Source organism: Vombatus ursinus, unplaced genomic scaffold (assembly GCF_900497805.2).
Source record: "Vombatus ursinus unplaced genomic scaffold, bare-nosed wombat genome assembly UNPS02014768.1, whole genome shotgun sequence".
Lineage (NCBI taxonomy): Eukaryota > Metazoa > Chordata > Mammalia > Diprotodontia > Vombatidae > Vombatus > Vombatus ursinus.
In genome coordinates, this window is record NW_020954546.1 from 25,056,405 (window position 1) to 25,079,579 (window position 23,175).

General features: G+C 40.0%; 1 protein-coding gene across 1 annotated transcript in view; it reads right to left on the reverse strand.

The window, feature by feature from the left end:
* The window catches only part of EFCAB5 (EF-hand calcium binding domain 5), a 127,968-nt gene that overhangs the window by 98,609 nt on the left and 6,184 nt on the right, over window positions 1-23,175 (reverse strand). The window contains exons 2-3 of the mRNA XM_027861707.1: window positions 7,886-8,042; window positions 6,193-6,244 (exon numbers count right to left, since the gene is read on the reverse strand). Of these exons, the coding sequence (XP_027717508.1) occupies window positions 6,193-6,244; window positions 7,886-8,042 (209 nt within the window). The remainder of the gene's footprint in view (window positions 1-6,192; window positions 6,245-7,885; window positions 8,043-23,175) is intronic.

Here is a 23,175-nt window from a genome sequence, read left to right on the forward strand (position 1 = left end):
TATCTATCTATCTATCTATCTATCTATCTATCTATCTATCTATCTATACATACATACATATAATTTTTTCTCTCCAACTACCATAATACTGACAAAGGTCTCATGAGTTACAAATATCATCTTTCCATGCAGGAATGTAAACAGTTCAACCTTAATAAGTCTCTTATGATTTCTCTTTCTTGTTTACCTCTTCATGCTCCACTTGAGCCTTGTATTTGAAAGCCAAATTTTCTATTCAGCTCTGGTCTTTTCACCAAGAATGCTTGAAAGTCCTCTATTTCACTGAATGACCATTTTTTCCCCTGAAGGATTACACTCAGTTTTGCTTGGTAGGTGATTCTTGGTTGTAATCCTATCTTCTTTGCCCTCCAGAATATTATATTCCATGCCCTGTGGCCCCTTAATGTAGAAGCTGCTAAATCTTGTGTTATCCTGATTGTGTTTCCACAATACTTGAATTGTTTCTTTCTGGCTGCTTGTAATACCTTCTCCTTGACCTGGGAACTCTGGTATTTGGCTACAATATTCCTAGGAGTTTTCCTTTGGGGATCTCTTTCAGGAGGAGATCAGTGGATTCTTTCCATTTCTATTTTGCCCTCTGGTTCTAAAATATCAGGACAGTTTTCCTGGATAATTTCTTGGAAGATGATGTCTAGGCTCTTTTTTTGATCATGGCTTTCAGATAGTCCAATAATTTTTAAATTCTTGCTCCTGGATCTATTTTCCAGGTCAGTTGTTTTTCCAATGAGATACTTCACATTGTTGCCTAATTTTTCATTCTTTTGGATTTGTTTTACAGTGTCTTGATTTCTCATAAAGTCACTAGCTTCCAATTGCTCTATTCTAATTTTTAAGGAGGTATTTTCTTCAGTAATCTTTTGGACTTCCTTTTCCATTTGGCCAATTTTGCTTTTGAGGGCATTATTCTCCTCATTGGCTTTTTGGACCTCTTTTGCCATTTGAGTTAGGCTATTTTTTAAGGTGTTATTTTCTTCAGTATTTTTTGGGGTCTCCTTTAGCAAACTGATGACTTGTTTTTCATGATTTTCTTACATCACTCTCATTTCTCTTCCCAGTTCTTCCTCTACTTCTCTTACTTGCTTCTCAAAACCCCTTTTGAGCTCTTCCAAGGCCTGGGACTGATCCATATTTTTCTTGGAGGCTTTGGATGTAGGAGCTTTGGCTTTGCTGTCTTCTTCTGGTTGTATGTTTTGATCTTCTTTGTCACCAAAGTAAGATAATATAGTCTGACTCTTTTTGCACTGCTTACTCATGATCCCAGGTCAATTATTTGAGTTTTAAACTCTTTGTTAAGAGTCTGCTTCCAATGTGGAGAATATACTGTCCCAAGCTTCGGGGTTTGTACAGCTGTTTTCAGAGATACTTCTAGGGACCTGTAAATTTTCAGTTTTTCCAAGGCACTATGATAAGGGGCGAGGTGTTTCCTCTCCACCACCACAACAAGCTCCACCATGCCAGGGCTCCTCCTCACCCCAGGACTACCCCTCAGAACTGTGACCCAGATCCAAGCACAGGCAAAGCAAGAGATTCCTGCCTCAGCACTGGCAGAGAGATTCCTGCAATCCCCTTCTGATCAGCCACTCGATTACCCCTCAGCCTGGGCTGGAAGCTCAGCAGGCAACCATGGACCGTGCTTGGGATTTATGGCTGAAACCTAGCTTCTAACTGTCACCGCAGTCATAGACTTTTCCCATTGACCTTCTAAGTTGTCTTTGGCATTCATGGGTTGAGAAGTCTGGAAACCACCACAGCTACCCGTTATTCAGTCCTCTGAGGCTTGCTCCAGGTTTGGTGAGGCCTGCACGCCCACACTGTACTGTGCTCCTCTCCCTGCCCGGCGAGATACACCTTTCTGATCAACCATCCAGGTTGTCTTGGGCTGGAAATTTGTTTTACTCTGTCTTTTTGTGGGTTCTGCTGCTTTAGAATTTCTTTGGAACCAGTTTTTTTACAGGTATTTGGGGAGGTTTGGGGAAGAGTTCAAGCAAGTCACTGCTTTCACTCTGCTATCTTGGCTCCGCCCCCCCCCGAAATCAGAAATCTTAAACCTTTATCTTCAATATTTTCAAAATTGAGTTACCTCTAGCACAAGATTCTTTCCCCACCTTGGTCCAGGCCAGATGTTTCATTTCCTTTCCTTCATATTACACACTAGAGACTCAGAGATTGGAGTTCAAATATGTTTGATTCCACCACTATCATCGTTGATGAAAATAATTTGTTCTAGAAATGCTGCCAGATCTGTTGTCCTGCTTCTAGCTTCATCTAGATGCTTTGGGGATGACTTGACTGAGTTTGGTCTTATGCCCAGCTTTCTGTAAGTTTCTTTTCCTCTCTACTGTTCTTTCGTGTTTTGAGCCCACCCAAATTCCAATAAGGCACAACTGGACAGCTGGAATTCACACTTTTCTGCTTCATTGTCTTCTGCTACTTATTAACTGGCAAACACTGGAGAATTTCCTTAATATAGTATGAGTGTTCCTTTGGGTATTATGAGAAAATTCAATCACCATCCAAGCCTGTGTTAGTCCGGTAGCATGATGAAGTAGAAAGAGCTCTGGATCAGGGGGCCAAAGGGCCTGGGTTTGAGCCCCAGCTCTGTTACGTACCACCTAGATGCCTATTACATGTCATTTCAGTTCTTGGACCTTCAGTTTCCTCATCTTTGAAATGAGAGGGTTTGACTGGATGATTTTAAAGTTCCTTCTAATTTCTTTGATCCTGTGATCCCATATCTGCCAGACCTTCATTTAATAAAGCACCAGGAGCTGGCTCAGAGCATGGGCCAGAAAGAGAAGCATGGGACAGAACTCATTGTTCTAAAACAGTCACGGAGCACCATTTCCCATTTGTGCCCAAGGCACAGCTGAATTAAATTATAGGCACCCTGGAGATGTAGCTGCTTGTACACCTGTGTGTCCCCTATCCCCTGCCAAGAACATCAGAGTAGCAGGAAGGGATATTGCTTATAAATATTTGTTTCATTTAGTTGCCTATGAGAACAATTATGTGCATATTAAATCAATTTAAATAATAGATAATGAATAATTGGCATGCCTATACCACTTTCCAGTTACAAAACACCTTACATCTGTTTACCTCTCAGCCACTCTCAGTGGTGTGCTGGTAAATGTTTAACAACCAGCTCTCCAGGAAAGGGGGGGAAAATCCTGTATATAGGACTTTTAAAGTTTAATCTATAATCTTAACATTTTCTCCATCATTTTCTTAAGTCTAGACATTCAATAAAACAATCAAGCCCTAATTTATCACAGTTGCTTTCTGACGTGCAAATGCTCACATTGAAAACCAAACAATGGGTTTTTTTGTTTGTTTGTTTGTTTGCTGTTCTGGGACAAGCTGGCTCTAGCACATGCATCCCTGTGACCACTCTGGTTCTGTCCACATGCAGGAGACAGGGACTGGACCTGTGATTGCATCGATATAGGGAATCCCTAAATGAAGAAACTCCCTCTACCAATACAGGTCGGCACCTTCTCTGCAATTTATAGTCTTAGAAAGTTGCCCAGAACCCTGAAAGTTTAAGTGATCTGCTCACCGTCCCACAGCTAGTTATCAGAAGTGGGACTTGAACCCTGGCCTTCCTTGCTCCAAGGCCAGTGCTGTAACCTCTATACCACACTGCCTCTCATGGCCAACCAGGATCTGTCTGCATAATTTGCTGCATAGAAGCACCAGCCTAACTAACCTCCTTAAGTAGTCACTAGACACAGTCAGCAAACTTAGCAGCAGTTAGGTGGCACAGTAGATAGATAGAGTATTGGACTTGAAGTCAAGAAGACCAAAGTTCAAATCTAGCTTCAGACACTTACTAGTTGGGTGACATTCCCTGGGCAAGTCACTTACCCTCTTTCAGCCTCAGTTTCTTCTTCTGTAAAATGGAGATAATATTTCTTTTTACTATCATTCTAAATTCTCTTTCTCTCCACCCCTTCCCCACCCATTGAGGTGAGAAATGTGATATCCTTTATACATATGAAGTCATGCAAAACATTTCCACATTAGCCCCATTATAGGGTTGGGGGCATAAGAAAATTAATTAAAGAAAAAAATATGCACCAATCTGCACTCTGAGTCCATCAGTTCTCTCTCTGGAGGTGGATAGCATTTTTTTTTATCCTGAGTCCTTTGGAATTGTCTTGGATCATTGTATTACTGAGAATGACTAGGTCATTCATATCTAATCATCGTTACAATATTGCTATTACTGTGTACAATGTTCTCCTGGTTCTGCTCAGTTCACTTTGTACCAGTTCATGTCAGTCTTCCCAGGTTTTTCTGAAATCATCCTACTCATCATTTTTTTTCCACGTTATTTATTTATTTTTAGTTTCCAACATTCACTTCTATAAAATTTTGAGTTCTAAATTTTTCCCCTCCCTCCCCTCCACCCTCCCCAAGATGGCATGCAATTTGATATAGGCTATACATATGCAATCATATTAAACATATTTCCACATTGGTCATGTTGTGAGAGAAGAATAAGAACAAAAGGGAAAAACCGTGAGAAAGAGAAAAAGAGAGAGAGAGCAAACAGTCTGCTTCGTTCTGCATTCAGACTCCATAGTCCTTTCTCTGGATGTGGACAGTATTTTCCATCATGAGTCTTTTGGAATTGTCTTCTGCTCATCATTTCTTATAGCACAATAGTTAGTATTCTATCACAATTATATAAAAATGGAGACAATGATAGCACCTACCTCCCAGATTCACAGCGAGGAACAAATAAGATAATAAATGTAAAGTACTTTGTATCTTGACATGGTAGATAAATGCTAGCTGTTATTACATAGTGACCCTTCAACAAGCCAATTTATTAAACACTGAGGGGTGAGATGCTGGGAATCTAAAGACAAAACAGAAAATATTCCTGCCCTATGAAGCTTACCTTGTACAGGAAGGGTTCGATATTTATGAAATCAAGTATATAGCAGGTAAACTGGGAAAGGAAAGAGTGTTAAAAACTAGGGGAAATCAGGGAAGGCTTCCAAGATGAGGTGGTACCAGAGATGAGACTTGAAGGAAAATAAAGATTTAGAGAGGTGAAGAAGAGGTAATGTGTTCCAGGCATAGAAGAACAGGGACAGAGATAGGCCCTGGACCTGTGATGTCATTGTTACAGGGAACTCCCAGGTAAGGAAACTCCCTCTGCCAGTGAAGGTTACACCTTCTTTGTAACTTGGAAGGAAAACTCGAGGTAAGAGATGAAATGTTTTGCTCAGAGAGCAGCTGGCAATGCAGTTTGGCTGGAACATAGAGGCTCTGAATGAGAATAATGCTAAATAAGCCTGAAAAAGTAGGTTGGAGTCAGCCTGGGGAGGACCTTAAATGCCAAGTGGAGAAGTTTATTTTCTCTTATTTTAGGCAATAAGAAGACAGTAGCAGTCTTTGAGCGATGGAATGACATGGTTTTTTCCTTTGCTTTCAGAAGATTATTTTGGCAGCAATGGGGAGAGGATGGCTCTGAAAGGGGAGAAATTTGAAGCAGGCTGAGACCAGTTACTGAAATAATTGGCTATTGCAACAGCCCAGGCAAAAGCCATTTAGGGTCTGAACTAAGCAGGGGGCCATGTGAAGAGTGAGAAGAGGAAGGGTCTGAGAGATGTTCAGAGGAAGCAGGAGCCCTGAGACTTAACATGAGCCAGATTGGCGAGGTGGGGGAGGAGAAGAAGGAGAGCCTAGGATTACTCTGAGGTTACAAAACCAGAGAATCCTTCTGCCCTCAATAGAAACTGAGTGGTTTGGATGAAGGGCATGGGTACTGGGGGAGGAGCTGAGCTGCTTTTTAGTCATGCTGAGTTTGAGATGCCCCTGGAACATCTCAAGCTTAACCAGAACAGTTAAAAACCTCTCACTTACCACTTCCTGGCTCATTTGCAAGGCCTTGGGCCCTTCTTTCTTGCTTAAGTTTTTGGGGATTTGGGGGGCTCTTTAAAAGCTTCTTTTTTTAGCTTACATTGAGATTGCTTCACATGAAGGCATTTAGGTCACTGTTTCTCTTCTTTTTGAATTCATCTGCTCTTAGAACCTACCTGCCCTTCCCTGATGCCCAACAATAGTACTGATGTGCTAACATTTTCCCCAACACTCACTATGAGATAGAGTCTTGCTCAGCACTCACTCAAATGCTGTTAAGGTAGACATGCTCACCAGCTTTCCGTCCTGCTGGGGTGTCCAGAAACGCTCCAACAGCATTCTGAATCTGCAAATCGGATAGACGAGAGCAGCTAAACACCCAGGGAGAAAGTCAATTTATACCTTACATTTTAAAGAGAGCCCTTGATCATAACACCTTTGAACCTGTGTCCTGGGTGTGATCCCTCTAAAAGAAGAGGACCCTAGCTTTTTGGAGGAGTTATTTATTTTTTCAAAGTCTTGAGAACAGCAGCAGCAGAGGTGGGGTGCTGCTGACACTGATGAGGAGGGGGGTGGTGTAGTACATAGGGTGGGGTGCTAGATTCAGTGTCAAAGGGTTGAGTTTCAATCACTGACCACCTGTGTGACTCTGAGCAAGTCAATCTCTCTGGACCTCATTGCCTTTTCTGTAAGGGGAGGGGAAGTGGCTTGACTCAGGGACCTCTAACTGCCTGCTCCTATCTAGAATCAGGTCCTAGGTGCAGAGGAAGAGAGCGGCCAGCAAGGAAGTTCAGAATGCGCCACCATTATTGGCTGTCCTCTCCTTCCCCTGGGAATCCCAGCAAATCTTGGAACAGACAACAGGAAAAGAGCCTGAAAGGGGAAAACGAATGTGTGGATATTTGTAATATCTACTAGGTAAGGTTTCCAGATTGCAGGGCAGACCAGACTCCACCCAGCTCTCAGTCAAGTGTTAAATTTGCAGTGTGAGCATTTACATCTGAGAAAATGGCAAATTAGGGCCCGATTTAGCATTCTGTACATTGTCTAGACTTAAGAAAGTGATGGTGAAAATGTTAATAATAATGATGAAATTTAAAAGTGTGTCAATCATATTTTTTCTGGAGAGCCCACTGGTAAACATTTAACTAACACACCTTTGGGTGGATCCCTATCTAAGGGTAAGCAGTCTTAGTGCGGAGAACTGGCTACGATCAAGGAGCTCCAGTACCTCCCCAATTTAACTAGGATCTCCAGTGCAGATACTCCCAAGTGAGTTTGAGCCACTTAACTTGCTTCCTAAAGGAATGCTTTTCAAAGATTTTCTTTTCCCATTGTTGCTGTTTCCCCATTATTTCATATTTATGCAATACAAAAGCCATGGCCAGCATTATCCAGAAGCAGTGGGTGCTCCCAAAGCTCTGGCATCCCTTTAGCTCCTATTAAATGGAAACGAGCCATATCCTCTGTAAAGAACCCACCGTGGTTCATAGAATCACAGCCCCAGAGCTGGAAGGGACCAAAGAAACTATCTCATTTAACGCCCTCATTTAGTCAATGAAGAAATGAGTCCCAGAGAAGTTAAGTGACTTGTCCAATGTCACACAGGGAGTATCCCAGGTAAGATTTGAACCCAAGTCCTTTGACTCTACAGCTAGTGTTCTGACCACTGTACCAGGTGATCTCAAAGACAGACCTTCCTCTCTGCAATGAAGTCATTGGGACAAGCTCTAAATAAGGGCCTTTATTTCTAGGATTGGTTGAAAAATACCTTGTAGATAAACCAAGAGAATGGACTCACATGGACCAAACAGATGGAGGGCTGAATGAGCTCCTGGAGCAGTGGGATTTGAGAGGAAGGATTTTAAGGCTGAGGGCTGGCCAGTCATTTTTTCCATTAGTAGTCTGGTATCTAAACACCCTTCCCCCATCTCCTCTAACTCCTCCCCTCCATCCCCTTCCCCTCCCCCACTCCATCTCTCCTTACCACAGGAAGTGGAATCTTTCCATTAATATCCAGAAGCCATTCTTTAAACTGCACGGCCAGAGCTTCCTTCCGCATCTTACCCACATGAGTCTTGATTTTGTTGATATTTTCTCTCTGCTCTCGCTTTTCTTTGACTTCTTTCTTCATCTTGAATACTCTAAAAGATACAGGCATATAAGATTGGGAAGCCACTTCATCTGACCTGGCTGAGAACACTTCAAGCTCCTGTTTCTCCCCAGCAGAGAAGCCTTCCCTAATCATTACGGTCCTTGGGAACCCCTGCCTCTTCAGATCCCCTGTAGCACCTGTGCATATCACTGATTTAATTCAATGTTTAGAATTGGAAAGAAGCTTGGAGATCATCATGCCCAACTCTTTCATCTTACAGATTAGGAAACTGAGGCCCAAAGACATTAAGTGATTTGGCAAAATCACGTAAAAGTCATTAGTAGAGGTGAAATTCAAACCCAGGTCCTCTGACTCCAAATCCCATACTCTTTCCACTATACACCATACCCTTTATTATACAACTATTCATGTGTTTGTTTTTTTAATCCCTACAACAAGGTTATAGCCTGTAAAAGGGTAAGAACTGGACCTTCTGATTTTTTGCAGCAGTGGTCCTAATTCTTTTTATGACTAGATTGGCTGTACCAACAGTGGCCCCCACCAGCTTCCCTGTATCAGATCTATAGAGGGTATCATGGATGTGGAAAAGGGAGGTCATAAGATCCCATAATCCTAGTTTTAATGTTGAAGTTACCTTACAGACCATTGAGTCCAATCTCCTTATTTTATAAATGAGGTCATTGAGGCACAAAGAGAGTAAGTGACTTGCCCAAGGTCACACAGCTAGTAAGTGTCTAAAATGAGATTCAAATTCTGTTCTTCCTGCCTCCCAATCCAGTACCTTCTCTCTAACAGATATAGTACATCATGATCCCTAAGCTACAAGCTATTTCTGTTTCTTTGCCTCACACAGCACAGCAATAGAAATACACAGTTGGTTCTCAATAACCATTTTTGAATGCATAAATTAATTGCTTGCTCCTTGCCTCAAGGAGACTAAGTGGCTTTATTTCAGTCATCTCTGTATTTCTTAGGTTGCTCTAAAGCTGTCAAGCCCTTTGAGTAATAGACTGTTGAAATAGATAAATTCGCACTTTAATCAATCATCAAGCCATGCAGCAACCACTGTTCTAGGAGTCAAAGTTATAAAGACAAAAGTGAAATGGTTCCTGTCCTCAGGAAGCTTCTGTCCTATCAGAAGAGACAGACTATATATGTATGTATATATGTGTGGGTATGTTTATATGTATGTGTGCATATATGTATGTATATATGTGTATGTATGTATATAAAAATAAAATATGAGGTAAATTGGGGTGAGGAAAGTACTAGTCACTATAGAGATTAGGAAAGGCTTTACACAGAAGGTAGCACTTGAACTGAGTCTTGATTTAGTGCAATGGAAAGTGTGATGGATTGGTAGTCAAAGTCTCTGCCACTTACAACCTGTCTGACTCTGACAAGTCACTTAACCTCTCTGGGTCTCAGTTTCCCTCTCTGTAAAAAGAGAGGTTTGGAATTGACAGTTTCTAAGATACCTTCCAGCTCTCAATCTAGGATCCTAGGAAAGAGAGTGATTCAATCAACTGTTAACAATTCAATTCAATCAACTAATAAGGATTTATTAAGTACCTACTATGCACCAGGCACAGTGCTTGGTACTGAGGATACAAAGACAAGTTAACAAACACTAAGTACCAAATATGTCCCTTGAATGGTATTAGATACTAGGGATACAAAAACAAAGCATCCCCCACCCTCAATAAGCTTACATTCTACCATGGGAGGAGGGAGGAGAGAGACACAACATATATACAAGTCAATATAAAGTATTTATAAGGTAACATATTTCAAGAGGAACGAGTGCAAATAACTAGGTGAGGGGAATCAGAGATGGAATGTTCTAAATGGGGAACAGTTAGCATGCAACTTTGACTGGAGCATAGGGTGAATAAGACATGGGACCTGAAGGTGAAGGACTTGAAGTGCTTGGTTGAGTATGTCCTATTTCATCCTAGCAGAAAGAGGAGATTCTTGAAGATTTTGGAGGAGGAGTCATGACACAAACAGGTCTATGTTTAAGGAATATCAATTTGGTAGCTGTTTGAAGGATGCTTTGGAGAGGGAGGAGAAAAGAGAGGGAGGGAGACCTATGATGAGGCTATTGAAATAGTCTAAGGAAGAGGTAAACCAGGAGAGAAACTGTGAAGGAAGAAGAGAATGGAAGCAGAGACAGGATAAAAAGATTTGACAACTGACTGGATTTGGTGATGGAGGGAAAAGGAAGAGTCAAGGATGATAACAAGTTTGTGAACTTAGTGGCTTGGAAGGATGACGCTGCCATCAACTGTGATGGAGAAATTTGGAGAAGGGATGAATTTTGGGGGAAATACAGTTGGTTCCTACCAAGAGTCCCTACTTAACAAATGGAGAAAGTGCTATATGTAATGTAGGACAGTTTTCCAAATTGTGAGACATATTCCCCTGGAGGCAGGAGACCATCTCAGGAGAAGCCTGAAAGAAAGAAGGAGAGGAAGGAAGGAAACAGCATGTATGAAGCACCTACTGTGTGCTTTTACAAATATTATTTCATTCCATTTTCACAACAACCTTGGGAGAGAGGTGCTATTATTATCCCCATTTTACAGTTGATGAAACTGAGGCAAACAGAGGCTAAGTGACCTGCCTAGTGCCACACAGCTAGTAAGTGTATGAGGCTAGATTTGAACTCAGGTCTTCCTGACTCCACACCCAATGCTGAAATTACTGGATTGTTTTGAGCATGACTCCTACATAAATTTATCTACTTTTTTTTTTCAGTGAAAACAAAATTCAAATAAATGTGAACAAAAGCAAGACAAGTATAGAGAATTCTATCCAACTGACTGTAAAGATACCTCAATGTTTATTTACTATAATTTAATTTAGAGGCAGTTAGGTAACTCAGTGGATAAAACGCTGGGACCTGGAGTCAGGAAGAACTGACTTCAAATCCACTCTTAGACAATTACTAGCTGTGGGACTTTGGGAACGTCACTTCATCTCTGTTTGCCTCAATTTCTTCATCTGTAAAATGGGGATCATACTATTATCATTCCCATGCTCCAGGGTTGTTATGAGGATCAAATGAGAAAATAATTATAAAGTACTTAGTGTGGTGCCTGGCACATAGTAGGTGCTATATAAATTCTAGCTGTTAGCTATTATTGCCATAATATTATTATTGTTTAAACCCAATAAAATTTGAGCTGTACATATTTAATCTCACTGTGAATAAGATATGCCATCGTAACTATCAACCGGCTTAGGCTCATGATGCAGATGAATTGGGTAGTCACACTGTGTGCTGCATTTGAAAGTAATTTTCAAGTTAAATGATCTTTGTGTGGAAGTTAAAAATATCTAAATGTTTGTAATATTTCTCAACATAATTCATTTTGGCAAGTGTAATATAATAAGCTGGTTTCCCAGAGAAACCCTGCAACTTTTTAGAAACTGAAATAACTTGAGACTGGTTATAGAGAATCATTTGTGATCTTCAACAATTAAATTCAAACTGATTGTCTTAAACTTTTTGTCTATGATTTTCAAAAGTAAAATAATGTCCCTTTGTAGAGGACAAATACATAACGGGTTTCAGAAAAAGAGTCACTGGCACCACTGAAGCCATGAAGACACACAGACAGTTAAGACAATGTAAGTGACAGAAATACAGAAACACAAAATAAAAAGTCCAAACCCAGAAAAGGCCATTTTTCTGTTTATCACTGGGATTCCCATGTACTGTTAGGGATGGAGAGGAAAGACCACTGGTGTTACCTTTGGACAAAAGCTTTAGTCACAGGTAGCATAAAACTTAATGAACTTAAATGATGTCCTCAAAGTGTATATTCAGCATACGCTGGCAAAGCAAGAGAATCTATCCAAAGAAAATCAGATGCTTTTGACAAGCAAAAATTAAATTTTCAAAAGAACCATGTCTTTAAATTCAACAGGATCAAAAGGGGTCCTTACATTTAGCAACTTGACAGCTAGAGACCACAGTGGATAGAGCACTAGGCCTGGAATCATGTAGACCTGACTTCAAATCCAGCCTCGTACACTTACTAGCTGTGTGACCCTGGGCAAGTTGCTTAACTTCTGTTTGCCTCCATTTCCTCATTTGTAAAGTGGTGATAGTGACACCTACCTCCCAGGTTTGTTGTGAGGATTAAATGAGATAATATCTTTAAAGGACTTAGTGCAGTGCCTGGCACTTAGCAGGTGCTTAAAAATTCTTCCCCTCCTTTCCCTTAACTTTCCCTTTCTTCATTCACAGACAGAGCTTGGAGAAAGACTAAGCATGAATGTGACTATGTCAGTTTCACATATTTTCCATTAAGATTATTCTCCATTTATGCACAGACCATTCTCTTAGAGATGAGAAATAGGTGTGCTAATCACTTCTTACTATTATTCTCTCATAATAATACTATCCATTATATCCATTTGGTATGAATTTCCCCTTCTTTGAGATATTCTAAAAATTGATCTCTGGATATTATCAAATTTTGTGGCCTCCAGAATTAATTTCCTCTGCATGTGGGGGCCATCTCCAGTCGTTCTGATCTATATCTTGCCACTGGACCCAGATGGCTCTGGAGGTGAAAGTAAGGCTGGTGACCTTGGATAGCCCTCCCTCACTTAAATCCAATTCACTTGCAAATCATGGCATCATCTTCCTGATGTCATGGTCCTCTTTGAGAATGAAGAACATACATAAACAATATAAATATGAACATGCACATGTATTTTGCAAAGTGTGTTCACCTTTCCCAATGACACTTTCTTGAGGGCCATTTCTATTTAACAGCATAATGGATGCTGAACTTGTAGAGGTTAAATACCATGGTCTATGCATATATTGAAAATATTGCCACAGCTAGGAGGCCAAAGAATTTGGAAGATAACAAAAATAGATAAGAAATTGAGCAAAATTTCCAGCATTTCGATAGCTATCTTGCCTCATCATTCATAATAGTGGATACTATGTCAAATAATGATGATGACAGCAGGCATCTTAGTTTTACTCCTGATTTAACAGTAAAGTTTCCAGTTTTTCCCCATTACAAATAATGCTAGCTAGCCCTTAGTTTTAGATAAATGTTTTTGTTCACATTTTTAAAAAGTATTGCCATTTCTATATGATAGGGACTGAATTTTATCCCTGACTATAGGAACTACCGTACAAGCTGAGTAAGAACTGAATGATGGCATCTTAATGGGTAAATCATTAGAGCTATTTGGCCAACTATAAAGGGTTGAGGATCATTTATTATAGAGTTATCACTAAATCATGACTATTTACCCCAGTCTTAATTAGTCACTTAATTACCCAACCCTGGTGAAGTGTGAAAATGAGGTGCCTGGTCTAGTTTATTCAGCCAACTCTCACAATGGCTACTAAGCAGAAAGCACTTTAATACCCAGAAAACGACGTCCTTGTGTTCTTTTGGATGTATCATTTTGCACAACAAAGCAGAATGGAGGATGGCTCAATTATCTCCAGAATTTGGCGCCATCCACATAGCCAATATGGATCATTTGAGTTTTTAAAAACTTCACCAATCTGGCAATGAACAATACAAATAGGACCAAACTGAAAATCAGGAGAAAAGGTTCTATTTCCATCTCCTAATAATTTCTTGAGCAAATCGATTCCATCTTTTAAATGTTTACTCTTCCATGATTACTCATATTTTTCAATATAAATTGCATAAAATTTGTCTACATATGGAACATTTTAAAAAATTAAGTAGATAATGACTATTATTAGATGATTACAGCTCTCTGAGAACAGAAGCCAAAATGAAAGCATTATCTTATATTGTCAGAATTTGGTCCCCATAGCAGAAAATTGCAAGAGCAGGAGGGAGGCCTCCTTGATTGTGCCACTAGAAAATGGGGTAGAATGAGGACCAAAGATCTTTCAAGTTTTTTTTTTTGAGGCAATTAGGGTTAAGTGACTTGCACAGGGTCACACAGCTAGAAAGTGTCTGAACTGAACTCGGGTCCTCCTGACTTCAGGACCAGTGCTTTATCCACTGTATCACCTAGCTGCCCCTATCTTTCAAGTTTTTAAGAAGTATAAAAGCTTGTAATGTGTTGTCATAATAATGATAATAATGATAACCCTGCAGAAGATGATCTTACATCCCAATACTTTCATTCAACTACAAAAAAGTCATTTTATCCAAATATGCAAAAAATCTGCAGAACATCAAAGAATAATAGTAGTATAGTAATTTTTCATGGGCTGTTTCTATCTAAATCACATTGAAAACAACCAAAAGAATGAGATAATAATAATAATAATAAGCATTAGCATTCAGGGGGTTCACAAAATTGCTGCCAAAAAGTCGTTTGGAAACTTCCCAATGCTTCCCCAGACTGTGGTCTGGTTAGTCCAGGAATAAACAGATTGCTAAATATATAGTAGACTTTCAATTATCCATAATGGATAGGAAATTGATGTTTTGGTTAGATGACTACAGTTTTAAGGATATAATAAGTCCTCAATCAATATTTTATTTTCAATTGCTTATTTAAGGGACATTGATTGAGTGTAAACAGTGTGCTTGGAATCTCTTCAATATTGTATCTGTAAGTTGTATGAATTTTGCCCATGGAGGTTATGCGTAAGTTCACCTAAGTTTGTCTAAATGTGGCTCATGGGGAGGCATGCATGGATATCTCTGGACTCTTGCCAATTTCTCTCCAAAGGAGATTTTGATTCCAGCCAGGAAGGTTGCAGGAAATTAAGCTACAAATCTGGCCTATTTTGCTCTCAAGAGAGGAGATAACAGACTAGAATTATATCTTTCCCCCTAAATACTGCTAGTCTAGAGGAAATGAATTTTGGGCTGAAGATGCTCTTCCTTAATTGGGAAGAAATGCCCCCAGCTTTATCGAAAGGCTTGACTCCTTCCAGGCCAGTTACACAAAGACAGTACTGAATAGCAAACAAAAGCATTTATCCAAGTCAAGAGTAAACAAAACCGAGAGATGTTGTACAGATGAGAATATTCCAGACACTACAGAGTGAACGAGCTCTCCCACTGGAAGAGAGGTGTCTCAGCTCCCAATCTCACCAAAGGAAAAATTCCTCCAAGTTTATGCTGTAGCAGCTGGAAATAAGGACGTGTTCAAGGTTCCTCTACATGTTGGCTTCTTCCCAAAGTTTTTTCTCTTTCCCTCTATATGCCGGAGTAAAACTCTCCTCTCCCAAGCTCTCACCAACTCTGCCCCTAAGAAGGCAGAGTATGGAGTCATTATTCTTTTGACCAATGAGGCAAGTCTTAAGCATATGCCTATGCTTGAGCCCAAGGTTCCATACCATTTAAATCCCATTTAGCAACCTTCTCTCTTCAATGAATCCCCTCTCTCTTTTCATCTTCAGTTTTATCTTCTGGTTCCTTCCTTCCTGCCTATAAACTTAACTCTTCTCTGTGTTCTGAGAAATAGCTAGCAAACATGCAGAGAGATAACCAGATCCCAAACTCAGTATAATATTGCACAAGCAGACTCCAATAAACCAGGAGTTAAAGCAAAAAAATATCTCAGAGACATTTCCAGGTTCCGCACACACTCCCCAGCAACTGTGAGGTCACAGAAAATCCTATTTCTAATCTTGGGCATTCTAGACCTTCCTCCTAGAGGCTGAGTTTTTATGTCATGTGACAGATTAATTTTCTATGCTGAAACTCTAAGTGAGGTTTTGGGGATGATGTAGAGGGAAAAAAAAATCTGGATTTGGGTCAGTAGGACTACTGTTTGAATTCTGGCTCTCTGACCTTGACTGCCTGGGTGACCTTGTTCAAGTTCTTTGCCCTCTTTGCATCTCAAATCTTTATTTACAAATGAAGAGGTTGGAATCAATGATTTCTATGCTTCTTTCCCACTCCAAATCTATGATTCTATGATTACTGTACCACAATGAATGAACATGAGCTGTCATGATGCTTAGATTTCAGTATGAGGGTAAAATAACAAAAAATGATCCAATTTTGATCTCTCCATATACTATGTGTGTCAAATGATATTAAAAAAATTATTCCATCTTCTTCTTTTCCTTGGAGAGGTGAGGGATAAATAGGTGCAATATGTCCTAGATGCTGTTAGCCATGCTTGGTTTGTCATTTAGCTCTTCTGTAGTGAGACTGAGACGTTCCCCTGAGCAAAATACAGCACAAAAACACTATGTCCTTGTCGCTGACACCTATGTGTGTTAAAGACAGGAGTGGGGCTGGAAAGGTAGAGAACACCGACACTGCTTCCTTAGGTTACTTTTGTCCTGGCTCAAATACATTTGCAGCTAAACCAGAGAGGATCTTGGAAGTATGTAAGACAATCTAATAATGCACTGGGTAGTTATCTGCAATAGAAGGCTTTGATCTTCTGCAGAGAAATTAGGGTCAAAAGGGAAAGACCTAACCTTAGCTTAGGGCCAACCCATCTAGTTTTTGTTAGTTGGGTGTGGTGACTATTACTAAAGGGTGATCAGTTGACCTTTACCAGAGAGAGGTTATAGTCCCTGAGCACTAGCAGACTAAAGCTGTTGCCTGACCGTCCCAAAAAACATGATTCCAGAAGACAGCAAGGAGTACTGCCCAGCAGAAATACCAATGGAGTGAGAGAACAGCCAAGACTGGGGCAACACCAGCCAAGCCCCATGGAGGCGCTGTAACCAAAATGGAAGAGGGTGAACAGCAGGAATCATTAGTGGTTCTGCAGCATCAGAGGGACCTCTGATGCAGGGTCTTTGTATAGGCTTACTGTCTTCAGTGATGTGGGGCTTATTTATAGGAGAACATGCCCTAGTGGTTTTTTTTTTGGAGGGGGGGAGATTTTCTCTTACAAATCATCTTTCCCTACAATTTTAAAAAATGCCTTTGCTTTGAATAGCATCTTTCCTCTGGCTGACTAATGAAAAATTGAAAAAAAAAACACCAGTGGGGGCTCATAAACTATCATTTTGAGTGGATAAGAAGCTATATAGTACTTTGAATATGGGGTAGATATTCTAAGGCCCCCATATGTGACAGAGGGCTGCCCATAGTGCTATATATACATCACAAGGGAAAGTTCACTGGGAAGGTGGATTTGGGGTATATGCAGAAATGATTTTCATGTTAATAACAAAAAAAAATCCCAAAAATTAATTTTAAAGAATTTCTTCTGCTTCCCCACTCACTCTTCTTAGCATAATTTCAGCTTTACTGGATTCAGGAAAGACTGATATTTAGAACAGATTGACAAGATGATTGACAGCTAAGAATATTGCTAGACTAAGCATTGATGGGATTTCCTGATATAAGGCAAGCACGAGGCCTTGGCTCAGCGTTGAGTATCAGCTGGCTTACAGTATGAGCAGACAGACATCTGTCTAGGAAGTCACAATGTTTCTCAGTTACTGGGAGATCCACACATGGATGAGATGTTCTCTTTGGCTTGCCAAGTCTTTGCACTTACATCTTCCAAGAATTAATTAATCAGCTAGACCAAAGTTTTCTGCAACGTAGCAAGTTCATCAACTAAAGGAGTGTGTGGACAATTAGAGGGGCCTTTGCTCCATTTCTTCCTATCTCCAGAGTCAGAGATGCCACATTTCTAATAGAAATACCCCCAGTGAATGTGGTTCAGCACTCCATATGAGCTCGACAGAAGCTGCTCTCATATTTGTTGGCAGCGTCTCATTCTCAGCTGGCTAGGGGAACTACATGTATATCCTTAAAAACTGAGGCGTCAAGGGTAGTCATTTATACTGACGTCTTCTTCTTCCAATTAGTTATCACAGAGAAAGTGGTTTTTAAAAATAATCTTTCTATGACTTGTCCCTATTTGCACTGAGTACACATTCACATTCATATTCAGTAGTCAATTACTAGTCCTAGAAGGTTGATAAACCAGACTGAAGAGCAAAAAATCTCTAAGCCACATTTCTAGGTTCAGCACAGAGATTAGGATATGTTGGCAAATCCCATTTCTGACCTTGGGAATCCTAGACCTACCTTTCTGCTACAAGCCTGATCATTTTATAGCTTCTATATCAGGACTAGCATAGAAAAGGCAATCATCTGTTTTGAAGTTTGAGGAATATAGGAAGGGTTCTGTATCCCACAAATATATTAGTCTGAATAGAAAGTAAATTCCTTGAGGGCAGAAACCATTTCATTTTTGTCTTTGTAGCACTAGAACCAAACACATTGCCTGGCATACATAGGTGCTTAATAAGTGCTTGATTGATTCCCTGGATATCGGCTACTTTAAATCTGCCTAAAACTTGAGTGCGGCCTATGATCAGCTTTATTTTTGGCTTGCATTTATTAGCTTCAGTTTATCTGTAATCTCATCATCAAGAATATTGTTTCCAATGGTACAAACTACAACCCCAAAACACTCCGCATGAGGTTCACCTAAAAGTGCTAGGGGACCCTCTTTTTCTGGTGTATTGCCTAAAAAAAGGGTGCCAGTGCAGCACAAAATTAGAAGAACAAAATGAGAAGATACAGGATGTAACTAAAACAGCTTCAATTCAATTTATTCAAATAAACTATTGATACCAAAGAATGGGAAATGGGCAAAGGAACAGATACCAACACAGACTATCATTGCTTGCTGTGGAAGCTCAAGTAATGCAAAGGAAAATCAGAAGAACCTATAAACCTTGTTCTGCCACTTGCTACCTCTGTGATCAGTCTCCCCACCTTCCTACTAGGAACAAGTCTCTTGGCTACTCTGGGCCTCATTTTCCCCATCTGTGAAATGAGGATGTTGAATCTGATACCTTCTAAGATCCCTTCCAGCTCCGTATCTATGATCTTATGAAATCTCTGCATCCAGCAGACTGATCCCTCCTTGTCAAGTGGAGCAGATTAATGATTCTGAGAAACGCTGATTTAGAACATAAACTCATTAGCAAAATTTTACAAAGAAGGAGACCATGAGCAGTGCTGCCTCCTAAAACAATAAAAACAGGAGAGGGAAAATCAAGTTTACAGAGAGCTTGGAATGAGACCCAATTACACTGGGTTATTGCAAGAATATTTAAGAATGAAACTGGAAGGAGAAAAACAGGTCAGAGATTTAAAAAAAAAAGTCTGTTGAGATTTCTATGAGAATCTATTTTCTCCATCATTGACAGTGAAGCCGCCACTTTTGGACTGTAGCGTCACAATCCCAATTTCATTACAGAAAACATACTGTAAGGGTAGTTGGACCAAATTAAAAATACACAGAGTGGGCCCATGATGGAGGCAGTGTGATTTTGAGGGAAATGAGGAAGAGATTCTTAAGATATATGAAAGAGAATGGCAAAAATCATGAACATTTTATTACTACTGAGAAAAGGTTATCAAAAAGATGTCAGTAACTACTGGCATATGCACCTACTATCTCATCATCTCTGTAAAATTTATGAGAATAATTTACATATGTATCAAAAGTATTCTTGATAAAGATGAGAGAAGAAACTAGGCAGGCTTTTTACAAATAATATTCTAAAGCAGACCTTTACTGTCACACAATTGACTGAAAGGTACAGTGAATATAAGGTCCTACAGCATTTACAGTTTGTTGACCTTTTTTTAAAGGGACATTTTTAAGCTAGGTAGCTAGCATGGTGGATAGAGTGCTACAGTTGACATCCGAAAGACCTGAATTGGAATTACACCTCAGATGTTCACTAGCTGTGTGATTATGGGCAAATAATGTAACCTCTCTGTGTCTCATTTTCTAAATCTGTAAATCAGATCTAATAAAATAACATATATGAAGTGTTTTACAAACCTTAAAGCACTAAATAAATGGTAGCTATTATTATTGTTATTATTATTATTATTATTATTGGCTAGGCAATGGGTTTAAGTGACTTGCCCAGGGTCACACAGCTAGTAAGTCATATGTGTCTGAGGCCGGATTTGAACTCAGGTCCTCCTGAATCCAGAGCCAGTGCTCTATCCACTGCACCACCTAGCTGCCCCATGTTATTATAATTATTATTATTAAAAAGCATTTGAGTTGGTAAAGCAAAATACCATCTCTAAGGTTCTTTTCCAACAAGGAGTCACTCATGAACATGTTAATATCATTAAAAAGTCCTCAAAAGACACAGTAGTGATTTTATTCCAGAGTCCTAATTTTTAATATCAAGATATTAATAATATACCAAAGGTATTCAATCATGGTGATTGTATAGGGAACTCCAAGGTAAGGGAAGTCCTTATACTCTGCAGGATTATACCTTCTCTGAAACTTACGCCTTAGAGAGTTGCCTGGGGGCACTAGATAGGACTTGAACCCTGATCTCCCCTGCTTCCATTATACCATGCTGCCCTCTATATCATGGAAGCCATAAAAGAGGGAGATATTGGGGGGTGGTGGAGCTAAGATGGCAGAGGGAAGGCAGTGACTTGCCTGAGCTCTCCCTCAAACCCCTCCAAATACCTATAAAAAATGGCTCTAAACAAATTCTAAAGCAGCAGAACCCATAAAAAAACAGAGTAAAACAAATTTTCAGCCCAAGACAACCTGGATGGCTGATCAGAAAGGTATATCACACCGGGCAGGGAGAGGAGCGCAGTTCAGCATGGGCGCGCAGGCCACAGCGACCCTGGAGCAGGCCTCAGAGGACTGAATCACAGGCAGCTGTGGCGGTTTCCAGACTTCTCAACCCACCAATGTCAAAGACAACTTAGAAGGTCAGTGGGAAAAGTCTGTGACTGCAGTGAGAGAAGGAGCTAGGTCTCGGCCTCCCTGAGGGCGGCAGCTGCCTCCTGAGCTTCCAGCCCACAGACTGAGGGGGAATCGAGTGGCTGATCAGAGGGGGATTGCAAGGATCTCTTTGCCAGTGCTGAGGCAGGAATCTCTTGTTTTGCCCATGCTTGAATCTGGGTCACAGTTCTGAGAGGTGGTCCTGGGGCAAGGAGGAGTGCTGGCCTGGTGGAGCTTGTTGTGGCAGTGGAGAGGAAACACCTCACCCCTTATCATACCATCTTGGAAGAACTGAAAATTTTCAGGTCCCTAGAAGTATCTCTGAAAACAGCTGTACAAACCCCTGAAGCTTGGGAAAGTACATTCTCCACATTGGAAACAGACTCTTACCTTAACAAAGAGTTTAAAACTCAAGTAATTGGTTGGGATCACGAATAAGCAGCGCAAAAAGAGTCAGACTATATTATCTTACTTTGGTGACAAAGAAGATCAAAACATACAAAAACAAAGTCAAAGCTCCTACATCCAAAACTTCCAAGAAAAATATGAATCAGTCCCAGGCCTTGGAAGAGCTCAAAAGGGATTTTGAGAAGCAAGTAAGAGAAGTAGAGGAAAAACTGGAAAGAGAAATGAGAGTGATGCAAGAAAATCATGAAAAACAAGTCATCAGTTTGCTAAAGGAGACCCCAAAAAATATTGAAGAAAATAACACCTTAAAAAATAGCCTAACCCAAATGGCAAAAGAGGTCCAAAAAGCCAATGAAGAGAAGAATGCACTAAAGAGCAAAATTGGCCAAATGGAAAAGGAAGTCCAAAAGATTACTGAAGAAAATACTTCCTTAAAAATTAGAATAGAGCAATTGGAAGCTAGTGACTTTATGAGAAATCAAGACACTGTAAAACAAATCCAAAAGAATGAAAAATTAGGCAACAATGTGAAGTATCTCATTGGAAAAACAACTGACCGGGAAAATAGATCCAGGAGCAAGAATTTAAAAATTAATGAACTATCTGAAAGCCATGATCAAAAAAAGAGCCTAGACATCGTCTTTCAAGAAATTATCCAGGAAAACTGTCCTGATATTTTAGAACCAGAGGGCAAAATAGAAATGGAAAGAATCCACCAATTGCCTCCTGAAAGAGATCCCCAAAGGAAAACTCCTAGGAACATTGTAGCCAAATTCCAGAGTTCCCAGGTCAAGGAGAAAATATTACAAGCAGCCAGAAAGAAACAATTCAAGTATTGTGGAAACACAATCAGGATAACACAAGATTTAGCAGCTTCTACATTAAGGGACCACAGGGCATGGAATATGATATTCTGGAGGGCAAAGGAGATAGGATTACAACCAAGAACAAAAAAAAAAAAGAGCGAGATATGGGTTCATTGTTTTTGGTTGTAATGGAGGTCCCCCGAAATAGTCTCAGTGAAAGAAGGATTCCTTGATGAGGTTCTTCAAATGTTCTTGTTGGCAGACTGTATCATGTGAATTGTTTTAAGCCCTTGATTAGTACAGAACCTACTAAATTAGATCCATAATCACTCAAAAAGAGTTTGGCCCAACTATCTACACAGCAAAAACCAAATGGATGAAAAACATCTGTATGATGTTGATTTGGAAGAACAGTCAAAGAGCTAGTCCATCTCACAGATGTAGCAGGTAGATAATGAGTTTGGGTTCAAATCTATAGGAAGGAGATGATGAGCTGGACCCAGAATGAAATGTATTTTGGACATTATGCAGCATTTTCAGGGAACCCAAAGTTCTGCCCGAAACAAAACCACCTCTTTTTAAGTCTTCTTCAAGTGATGCTACCTGGTGGCACATCCCAGAATGCCACAGCCTCTGAGGAATCAAACCTGTGGATCAATCAAACAGAGAAAGCCTCATGGAGAGATCAATAGATTGCAGCCCAACACTAGTGATGAAATTTGCTACTTCCCCACCAAAAAAGGTGCAGATAAAGTTATCACTGAAGAAATAAAGGCTCTGTCGCGTAACAAACACTTGGGAGGCTTCATTTTAGGGGTGTAAGTAATATAACTAATCATTAGCACTTATATAGCACTCGAAGGTTTCATTTGATCCTTACAATGATCTTGTGAAGTGGGTGCTAGTACTATCTCCTTTATGCAGATGAGGAAACAGGCTCAGAAAGGCTTAGGGTCACCCAGAGGCAAGATTTGAACTCAGGTCTTCCTACTCAGAGTTCAGCATTCTATCCACTAGTCAGCGGCTACCAAAATGGCATCACTCCAATTCACTGTCCAGTACCTGAAATTCTACCATTAGATAGACATTCCTATGGATTTCTCTGCTTTAAATATTCTTTTTTTGGAAAAAAATTTTTGTTTTCAACTTAAATACAAAATAAGAAACATTGCCATATACACAGCAGACCATAAGAGAGGATTCACTATAAAACAATAAATTTCCATTTCAAGAATTATTTTGAAAGCTGCCTAGCTT